This window comes from Lampetra fluviatilis, chromosome 17 (genome assembly GCF_964198595.1).
Source record: "Lampetra fluviatilis chromosome 17, kcLamFluv1.1, whole genome shotgun sequence".
Classification (NCBI taxonomy): domain Eukaryota; kingdom Metazoa; phylum Chordata; class Hyperoartia; order Petromyzontiformes; family Petromyzontidae; genus Lampetra; species Lampetra fluviatilis.
This window is the reverse complement of record NC_136291.1, coordinates 5,582,587-5,593,953: the sequence shown is the minus strand read 5'-3', so window position 1 is coordinate 5,593,953 and position 11,367 is coordinate 5,582,587. Positions and strand designations below refer to the sequence as shown.

The 11,367-nt window shown below is 41.2% G+C and overlaps 1 protein-coding gene across 1 annotated transcript in view; it reads left to right on the top strand.

Annotated features, from left to right (window-relative positions):
- Positions 1-11,367, top strand: part of MBTPS1 (membrane bound transcription factor peptidase, site 1) — a 31,400-nt gene that overhangs the window by 5,704 nt on the left and 14,329 nt on the right. Inside the window, exons 3-9 of the mRNA XM_078864041.1 lie at positions 2,321-2,578; positions 3,604-3,801; positions 5,977-6,087; positions 8,438-8,547; positions 9,851-9,967; positions 10,514-10,581; positions 11,115-11,217. Of these exons, the coding sequence (XP_078720167.1) occupies positions 2,321-2,578; positions 3,604-3,801; positions 5,977-6,087; positions 8,438-8,547; positions 9,851-9,967; positions 10,514-10,581; positions 11,115-11,217 (965 nt within the window). The remainder of the gene's footprint in view (positions 1-2,320; positions 2,579-3,603; positions 3,802-5,976; positions 6,088-8,437; positions 8,548-9,850; positions 9,968-10,513; positions 10,582-11,114; positions 11,218-11,367) is intronic.

Genomic DNA, 11,367 nt, shown 5'->3' with positions numbered 1-11,367 from the left:
TGCACAGTAATGTTCGTGTGTAAGCACAATTTGCCTCGCTTAAGTTGCCTTCTCACCTGTCCAGTTTATCGGACCTCAGCAGTTCAGTTCATTGAATGGCACTGTTATGTAGTCAGGGCAGTGTTGATGTACACAATGGCATGTGTGTGTTGCACCAATTACCTTGAAGAATACTCAATGCATATATAAGATTACCACTTGCTACTTAAAGAAAATGAGTCACTTGTTCCCCCCCCCCCACCACCTCGACTGGCAAGCTAAATGTGGAGGCACACTGTGGCTTGGTTTTATTTTGCAACTTGTGAAGGGATGGCATTTAATGTGGATCAGTACTCATGATGTGCATTCCCAGTGGCTGCATCGCTCCCAACCCATGAACATCATTCAGATCGATAGAGCTAAATCCTGCTCACAGCCCTGCAGATCCTGTCAGCCTCTTGAAGTGGGATGCTTATGTGTCATTTGCATGCTCAGTGTTAAAACAGATTAAATACTTTGCGCTGCCAATTTCAAATGTTATTTTATGCGTTGTGCAACAGCTTGGTTTAACGAGTGGCTGCTGTTACATAATCTCTTTATACACACTAAAAAACGTTAATTACAGTTGAATATGACAGTATATGGTCTTATTGTACATCCTGTGCGCATACCACTCATTGTCAGTGACAGATTCTTTAAAGGCCAAGGTTAAGGCTGCGACATTTTGAAAGTCTAGAGTGGAGCATGAGGTGCCGATGGGCCCTCTCGACTCGAGGTATCCCTCGCGTGAAACGGGCGGCACAGTGATGCGCCAGATGCACTTCGCATAGATTTTGTTAGAATTAAAGCCGCCCCGCGAATGGCTGCAGTACAGAAGTGTCTCACTGGCAGCAGCTGCTGCTTGTGACCGACAGTTTGAAAGAACACTTCTGTTCCCTTCTGAATGGACACTTGTCATTTTAGTGCTTTATATGGACGTTTGAAACTTAATTTTTTTGCTGTTATTTTCAAACATGAATGCTTTCCGTTTGTTTTGTTGTATGAAATTAAGCTACCAGACAGTCTTCCTGTGTAGCTGATGTATTGCAATCAATATTTGTTTTTCATCAGACGTTTACACACACGCACAACATTATTTCTATGAATGTAATATTAAGCCAAATACTCCACATTCTGGAAATGTATTTTGGAGTTTGATGCTTATTTTATTTGGCATTTCATATGTTTTTGGATAAGTCAATAGCTTTTTATTGGAATTGTATAATACTTTGGAAGGTTTGGCTGTTCATAAAAAGATAAATCCAGCACAGTGACACATTGCTCTTTTTATGACATTTTACACTCCACTGTTTTTTGTCTCTTGCAAAAACAACTTAGCAGGGTGGTGGTAATGTTATAAAATAGATGCTGTCTTGTACCTTTCTTATCAGCAATCATAACTTCAAATTGTGAGCCAGTTTCCAATTGACTTGTTTTGGTCTCGTTCACAGCCTGGCATAAAAGCAGCTCTTGGTTGCAATATGTGGCTGAATAAAGTACTGGGTGTGATCTTGGCTTCCATACTCCACCCATGAGCCAGGCCAGGAAATAAGCCACCTCTTAATTTGTACCACATTGAGATGACCACTTGCTATTTGTGAAGAGTTCAAGTTAGCACAATAAATGCACATTTTTTGCTCACGTTTCACTTGTGGATGGATGTGATGTAGAATATATTTGTTGGCACTTTTGCCCCCTCTTGCCTCAGAGGACATTGCAGGATGATTTCATCATCAGCATATTATTCTGTACTTTTACAAATTAGTGTCACAGTTCATTCTCAGTAACAATGGACAATATACAAAGTAGACATTACTATGCAAGGGTCTGGACCACACACTGTATTTTCTTGAAAATTCTAAATCCACTGAGCTGCGAATTGCCGAGGAAATGGCAGTACACCAAGTTGGTTCGTGAAAGCATCTTTGCAGTCTTTTTATTACTATCTCTTTTATATTCCTGGATATTCTTTTGACGCTTAGGTTTCTTTTCACACACAAAACACTCATTAAAAAGGAATTGGCCACACAACCCAATGTATCGCCCTCCTAAAAAATATATAGAAACCTGGTGAGACTTCCCTGAATGGATAAATAAAGGGCATGTTTATTATTAGAACAATGATAATTGGCACCTCCGATTAGCACGGTTGGCTACGTACAGTGAGAAAGACGTTCATACAATCATCAGTGCAGAGCAGGTATTGAGAGTGCGCGCATGAAAGATGGTCGCAAACGAATCAGAGGACACAGCCCACGTGCTGCCTGTGACCCCTTTTGACCAATCGCTGTGCCCGTTGCAGAATACATCGTGACGTTCAACGGGTACTTCACAGCGCGAGCGCGACACTCCTTCGTGGCGGGCGCCTTACGGGGCGCCGGCGTGTCGTCGTGGCACGTGGTGCCGCGGCACAATGCCGCCAGTGACTTCCCGAGTGACTTCGAGGTGGTGACAATCGGCGAGCGGCGAAGGCACGGCATCGTCGCTCTCGAGCGGCACCCAAGCGTGCGCCGCGTAACGCCACAGCGCCGAGTTGTACGCTCGCTCAAGTTCGTGGACGGTGAGTCTCCTGTCAGGTGCCATGGGCTATATCGTGCTGTGTCATGTGATGCGATTGTATGTGATGTGAAGTTGCCCCTGTGTTGTCTGTTAAACGGAGATGCATCCAATCAGTCACGAGGCAGATGGCTCCAGAGGTCAGTGCCGAGCTGGCACTGTTGAGTATCCTTGAGAACCCGATTAAATCTGTTTCTCAAGTTTAGTGAGTTCGTCTGAGCCTGATGTCGCATGGATCAAAAACATGGATATTGACAAAAAATAAAACAAACTTAAAAGTGCGCAAAGAAGCATAGGGAGGTACATGCTTGTAATAATGAAATCTGGAGTTGATTGTGGTTACATCTGCAAAATACACAAATGTTAGTGTTTTGTCAATTTTAATGCATTTTATTTTTCTTTCAGTTGAATGTGTATTTAATATGAACAAAACTACAATCAAGCGTTATTTCAATTTGCTAAAAATTGTATACATTTGATATACTTTTTTAGGGTAAAAAAATCTGGCTAGCTGTCTGACTGGTGTGCGGTGTCGGGTATGATGTTAGCTGCGTTTAACCAACCGGGTTCGTGCATCGCCCTCACCCATCCCCCCATCCTGGCCATGTATCCCACGCAAATACGCAGGCAGTGCATGTGTACATGGAATATTTTTTAAATGCCCACTGTTGCCTCTTAACATATTTATCTCTTAGCAGCGATTTTATTTTTTACATGTTTGTACAGAGCTCTTTGCCACTTTGTTTTTCATATTTAAAAACTGATGCTTTCCCAGTAAGCCTCTAAAGCATGCATTTATAAGACATTAATCCACTGTTTGCACACAGACCCACCTTGGAGGCATGCTTGCATACACAGTGCTTTTTAAACGGTTCTGTCAAATGGCGGCTCTTTTGTGACCATTCTGTGAGGCACATGTTTCATAGATGATTGACGTAGTATTTGTAGTGTAAAATAACAACTGATATTACGTTATTTTCTTTTGTTTAGACAGACTCGCTTGACTTGATTCCCCCACCCGCTTTACAGAGTCACCGTGCAATGGCTCTGCGGGGTGGCCCCAGAAATGGCAATCTTCGCGCGCCCTTCGCCGCACCAGCCTCTCGCTGGGATCCAACTTCTGGCGTTCGACAGGACGCCACTCGTCTCGGCGCCTTCTGCGCGCCATCCCGCGCCAGGTTGCGCAGACCTTGCAGGCCGACTCGCTCTGGGGCATGGGCTTCACAGGTGTGCGGTCGGCTTGGGCGGAGCGGTGGCGAGATGCTTAACTACCTCGCCACAGGAGGTCGTTGGGTTCGATCCCGACCCTGACGCCTGCTGTATATTTGGAGTTTGCGTGTCTCTCTCCCCGTGGTCGTGTGGATTTTTCTCCAGCTCCTCCGGTTTTCCCCTCCACATTTAGAAACATGCGTTCAGGGTATTTGGCTGCTTTATATTTGCACATAATAAGCCACTTTTTTGAATTAATATTTGTGACAGGGTCGCTTTTGATAAAGAGCTATATAGCTCAGTGGGCCTTACCTGGTAAAATAAGAAGAGCTTTTTTAGTTTAAAAAGACTGAAACCTCAGTTTTGTTGCCAGAAAAAAGGGGAAAAACCCTATTATTTTATTTTGGTACTGGCAAAGGAGGTCTAATGATGAAGACTGTAACCGTATGGGCCTGTGTGAGCTGTAGTTGATTCAGTTAGCCATACCTCTCTTCCACTGCAACTCAACTGTGCCAGAACCATGCTGAGCCAGCCTGCTGATGCTCGGGGAAGCGACAGGTTCTTTCGCCGCAAAAGCCGAGCCGTGCGGCTGAGTTCGCATGCATTGAACGTATCATTAGCCCTACGCCTAGGCCCTGCTTGGCTCCAAATCCGATTCACATCTTGCAGGACGAACTTATTAAGGTTTGGTTAGACTCAGTTTGGCAAATTGTCAGTGACAATACCATGAGGGCCCCAAAAGGGCTTGACTTTGTTTTGCCTTTGGAAAAAGGGGCATCAGTCAAGTCATTGTTAGCCTTGTTCGCCAATTACATTGCCATAGAAACGTTGCCATCGGTCAATGTCAACCGTAATCAGTGTAGCCTCTTTCTGAATGTCAATATAGTTTTTAAATGTCTCGTATCATAATGAGGTCTGAGTCGGACCTCTGACCCAATATCAGTGACTACTACATCCTTGAGATGCTATGATTGCCTGTCAATCTGCTCTGTAAACCCTCGAGAGGCTTTGTAAATGGTAATAATATAAAAAAGCCCTATCTAATATTTCATTGGTTGCTAATTATAAGATTGATTAGTTAATATCATTTGTCTTGAGAGGTTGAAAATAAAATAAAAACTGTATTTTTTATGTAAGTGAACTATTTAAAAATAGGTCAACTGCCTCAAAGCATTGTTCTGCTGTTTTCCACAGGAAAAAAAATGTAGGTTGGAATTTCTTCGACAAGTATTATGTCACATCACTTTGCATAAAATCGTAAATTACGATGTATATAAGGAATGCATAGAAAATATAGATGCATAGATTATTAACATATATTTGTAGGTATTGTTTAATCGGCATTACAATTCAGGTTTATCTTATTAAAGTTAAATAAATTGTCGCCTTTCTCGAGAATTTGTCAAACGACTTGTGAAAACTAGATGTGCGCAATGATCACTTTTTGAACATTTGAGCCTCGGTATTTAAGCAAAACATCTTTTGCTGACCCTGGGGTTTCTAAAAATGCATCTTCAGCACTGTTACTGCGCGTAAGCGTGATTGCAATGACACGGTGTGTTCCATCGGTAGGAGTTCACTCAAGGTGTCATTACGTAAACTATGACAGAGGAATTTAACCTTTTAATGTCAGTTAAACATGTTTGCCAACCAAACTGAGTAGTGATAGGAGTAATTGCAGCTGTCTATCTTCTGATCTTTATTTAAAACATGAAGTTGCAAATGGTGTTTTTTTCATGGTAATTTATATGCTTAGGTTATGAAATATGGTGTGGAAGGAGGTGCTTAAACGATAAATATATGCTGCTGTATTTTCTCAAGTTATCCAAAATGTAGACGGCACACATCGTGTTACTTGCCGGATAATGGTATTTCAAAATAGTAAGCAATTTTATTAAAGGCATTCACCTACATTTTAACTTTTTTTGGGAATGAAACATGAAATAAAATCAGTTCTTACACTCAGTAAATTCCTTAAAATTACATTTTTACAGTTCATATGAAGTTAAAACTCTTAAAAACTGTTTCTATATCAATTGCAGGGGCAAAATAGAAATAGATCTGTAACTGAGCGCCAGATATATTTCACCAGGATGAGCCTGGCTAAATGCATCTGCCAATGTCGAATCTCCACGACTGGGCTGGGCTGTCTCCGAAGTTGTACGGTGGTGGTGGTGGTGTTGTCTGTGACAGGAGCTGGTGTGCGGGTGGCTGTGTTTGACACGGGATTGAGCGAGCGACACCCCCACTTCAAGAATGTGAAGGAGCGCACCAACTGGACTAACGAGAAAACACTCGACGACGGTGCGCGAAAGCACGTCGCCTTCCTCGTTTCTGTCACTACCTCGGTGGTGGCCAGCTTGAAGCAGACTTGCATCTATAACCACTGTTATGTATATATATTTAGGTGGAACCTCTTTTGCCACCGTACATAGCTAACCGTGCTAATCGGAGGTGTGGCGGGAAGACGACAAACTAAATGCAAAAAACTGTTCTAGATTTAAAAGTGTGTTCCAGTGGAGTTCTAATATTATGGCCAGCTGAAGCAAGCTTGCATCTATAACCTTGATGGCTCACTTAATTTGAAAATCATTAAAATAATTTATCTGAATTCTCTAAGCATTGGATAGAGGTACGATGTATTTGGAGGCATCACAAGGAAATTATACTTGAGGATTTCACCCCCTTAAACATTCTTTTGGGACTGCATTTGTGTTGGATTGTAAGTGGATACTAAAATAACATCTTGCTTGAGCTCACTACATTTTCCAAAGCTCCTGATGCCCTTGTGAGGTAGTGTCTAGTTGGCAGCCCTCCCACGCATGCTATTGGAGTTTGATTACCGTTTCCATAAACAGCAAGCGTGTTTCCCCAGGGTAACGCATCCTTCCTGAGATAATTGAAGCCGTGCAAGAGTAGTGTATCCCAACAACACGTCTTCCACATGCTCCTCAGGGGATATGCAAAATTGTGTCTGTTTTCCCCCCGTTGTGTTAAAATCACAGTTGAGCCAGCATGTGGAAAGTGCAAGATGTGTTCTTTATGCTCATTGCATCTGGGTGCCTGTATAGTGAAATGGTATTCTTAACCAAAATAATGGAACATACTTTGTTCTTCTTGGTTCTTTCGGTAAAGTCACGTAGAAGGGAAATAATACAAATTAAATAATTCTCACGACGTTTCGGCCACAACGCAAGCAGCCGTCCTCAGGTGAAGACCAGGACTGTCGGGGAGACAGCGTCTGACAGACCTGTTCTCCACCTGAGGACGGCTGCTTGCGTTGTAGCCGAAACGTCGTGAGAATTATTTTATTATGTTTTATTTTTATTATTTATTATTTCCCTTCTACGTGACTTTACCGAAAGAACCAAGAAGATACTTTGTTTTGTTTGATATATTTTAGTCTTTGCATGCCTATATTTCACCTCTTTTACTTTTTACTTAGGAAGGTGAAACAAAATTACATGAAGAGCCTTAACTGTTGACTACTATAAAAAAAAAACTGTAGGCAAAAGCTTTCGACTTAGTTTTCTTTGGTATTCATAATATAATAGGCACACTCCAGTCAGGGTAACATTTGTGGCATAGCAGATATCACTGTTTCTTAACAGATATGCTGTGGTGTTTAGTTTCTACGTTAAGGTGAAGTTTTTACTTAAAGGACAGATAATAATGATTCTTAAATGTTGAGCTTGTAGATAGTTGATTAATGGAGTTAGGCTGCCAAGCTGCATATTCCTTTGAGCACCTGAAGTCAATGATACCATTGATTATAGAATGGCACGACATTTCAGGAGGGGGGGGGGGATGTCTTTGATGTGTTCCCAGGGTCATGCCTCACCCAGGAGGATGCTTACTGTGCACATCTCTTAAATGTAATCGTTGAAGGAGTGGTTGTTTTCCCCTGCAGCCCTGAGGGGGAGAGTGAGTGACTTGAGTGGAGTGTTTCCCAGTTTGAGCCAATAAAATGCCATCACAGAGGAATCATTAACACTGTTGGCACCATTTCTCTCTTGCTGACACGAAACATTGTGCAGTGCTTTTAACTAGAGTAGCCCGTCGAGGTCCAGTCTTTGCAAAATTAACTCAATAATTTTCCAAATCACAGTCTAACTTGGTTGATCTTGATATTGAATTTGCCGCTGAGTTTCTTAAGAAATAGTTAAATGCCTTGGGTCTGAAAGACATTTAAATAAACATTGCAGATGCAGACAGATGGCTTCACCAGTACATTTGTAGGCAACATTTTTAAGTGCTATACTTTGAGCTTTTATTGTATATTTCAAAGTTATTGGCACCGTATTGAGATGGTGTTGGCTTTTGTCTAATGTGGTTCGATATCACTGTATTTTTGGCTCAGGATTTTTTTATGAGAAAAGACTGTCCATACCATTGAGTGTAGACTTTTGCATCTCTGCTAACACCCGCTTAAAAAATTACGTGAATAATCACTAGCACACATGGCACTTGTTTTACTTCTTACATGCTCAGCAGTGCAATTTCCCAATGAAGTAATTGGAACATGCATTCTTCTATGCTGACAGATATGCATGCTGAAAAAATGGGTTCTTTATTAACCTTGTCACTTTTTTCACCCTGATACACAATAGTAGATTTCAGTAAATACTTTGCTGTTGCTGTGCGATTGGTGCAGGACTGGGCCATGGCACTTTCGTGGCAGGGGTGATTGCTAGTATGCGGGAGTGCCAAGGATTCGCTCCTGATGCCGAGCTACACATCTTTCGCGTTTTTACCAACAACCAGGTAATGGATGTTGTTAATGATGGCCTTGTGATTAAAAGGTTACATGTATGTTTGGTTAAAAGTGTCGTGGTTGGGCAGAGGTTCTTGACTCAGAGATATAGAGTAGGTGGCCAGAAAAAGTTTTTTTACAGTGGGAGCTTGCACAGCTGACCTCTTTCATTGTTAAATAAATCACTCCTTTAGAAAGCATTGGCCAAATATCCCAATGTAGTAAAGTCCTAGGTCACCTCCCCCCACCTTCACTAGCCCGCACCGACGAGTGTGGAGAAGTATGGTCAATAACCCCTATGACTGACACGGCATGGGAAGCCTTTATTCAGTAGTTGATTGACGAAGAGGCTTTAATTATGTGAATCATCCTTGTTTTGATATGTATAGCTCGACAAATCGGCAACATAAAATGTTCCAATTTTGTTCTATAAATATGATGGTTCATGGTTTGATTGGTGGTACTCCGAGTATAGGGTCAGCCTAAAATAGTATATTGCTTCATTTCTCACACTAAACACTTCCACAAAAATGAACCGCAGCGTTCGTGAACCAATTCATATTCTACCCATGAAGTGTAATTTTAAAACTGGCATAGTAAGCTCACTCCTGTGTACTGACATAATTATTGTTGCTCTCTTGATAACTTAAATGAACTAAATGTTTGCACTGCAGTTTTTATGCACTATATATTTAGTACATTAGTAATAGTGTTTTAAACATGCACAAATGTAGTGTTATTGTTTTTTTTAATATTCAGTCATCCTCCAAAGATGTTTTTAATTTATGAATCAATTTTGAAACAAACCAAGCGTTATTTATGCTTCTTTGTTTGGTCAATGGCCAGCTTTACACCTTCATGGCAACGTACAGCAAGTTCTGTGTTTTTCAATTAAACATAAAATAGTGCCTTAGTCTTCCACTGCCCTTCCATCATTTGTTTGCTGTGCAGATGCTGTGATCTTCGAATTATTTTGAATGGCGTTATGATGAACAATTCAATTGGATTACTGATTTTTTTACAGAGTTAAGATGTAGCTGATTTTGTGCTGAGTATAAATATTACATTATCTCTCCACCAAATCATATCATGTTCCAATTGTTTTATACTGAGCTATATCTATCACCTGTGCAAATTTATCAGTGGCTTTTATTAAATTTTCCATCCCGAATAATGTGTCACCTTTAGTTTTAAAAATATAGGTGAAGAATGTTTGTTTTATGGTGTGATACACTGAAGCTTTGATAATGTATGTTCTACAGCTTGTTGATTATTTGTATTAGTATTATATTCGACCTGTGTGCATGTGTACAGGTATCCTACACCTCGTGGTTCCTGGACGCTTTCAACTACGCCATCCAGAAGAAGATCAATGTGCTGAACCTCAGTATCGGTGGGCCTGACTTCATGGACCACCCATTTGTAGATAAGGTGAGCAAGTCAGGAATTTGCAAAGCAGAAGATGGAGCATAGTTGCATCAGAGCACATGGGCAACACCTGCTAAGTGTAGTTGCTTTAAATCAGGAGTGGGAAATCTGTGGCCCGTGACTTAATCTCACATGACCTGCAGGCGCATGAGATCTGACACTTAAAAACGGCGCGTTAAACAGTATTCATCCTTCACTGAAAGCATCTTAGCCGCACTAATCGGGTACTGGAGTGAAATATTTTCTACCCAGCAGCACTGTTGATCGTATTAGTGCGCTGTCGCTGCAAGGGCCATTTGCAGTGCCAGAAGTAACCAAGTTGTGTTCGTTAATGTGTGGCCCACGAAAGGCATTTGAAAGTCCTATTTGGCCTTCATTAAGGAAAAGGTTTCCCCACTCCTGATTTAGGCCCTAGAGGCAATGTTGAAATGACAGTCTTTTATCATTTTGAATTATTTGTGGTAGTGCGGCTATTTACATATGGTGTTTTATGTATGTGTGTTCTTATGCTTTAAAAGCTAATCGGTTTCTTTTTTTTAAACCTGGTAGGTTTGGGAACTCACAGCTAACAAGGTCATAATGGTGTCAGCAATAGGGAATGATGGCCCTTTGTACGGGTAAGTGTGTTTTAATAAGTGAACCAGAATTGTAATATGGGGATCTTGTTTTATATTGAACCCTGGGGTGTATACATTTGGACTGCTTGTACATGAAACACAGCCTTCGACTGTGCATATTTTAAATATCCCCCCCCACATGAAGTGGGAATAAATTATGTTGTTGAACATACACATTCATTATATACCTCTTGTATAGAATTATCCTTTGCTTGGTGTGCCAGTAAGTAACGCCAGGTTATAACGTAAAGGTTATCTTTACGTTTCTTTAAACGTTTAACGGAGGCATCATCTGTGGGTCTGATTGTTCATTCTTTTAAATTGTGTACATTCATTACACTCAAGCTCTGTCAGTTTCCCTTTGCACTCATATTTTTTTTTGCATGCCTTGGTTAATTCCTAGAAATGCCATTCATACAATTTAGTCATTCCGTCCCTTTGTGAATATAAACGTGGAAATAAACACAAGTATTATTTGTGTTGTAAAGGATAAGTGTGGACTGACGTTTATGCACATATTTGCGTGTGTGCAGCACCCTCAACAATCCGGCTGACCAGATGGACGTGATCGGGGTGGGAGGCATTGACTTTGAGGACAACATTGCCCGTTTCTCCTCCAGAGGGATGACTACCTGGGTATGCGTGGGGCTGATAACTCGAGTTGAGCTAAAATGCCACAATGGTAGACTCAAAATAATAACTACACTAGATTCCTAGTTACTGACATCAGTGAGATTAGGCTTCTAACTCAAGTTAAGGTAAAATACCACCATGGTAGACTCCTAC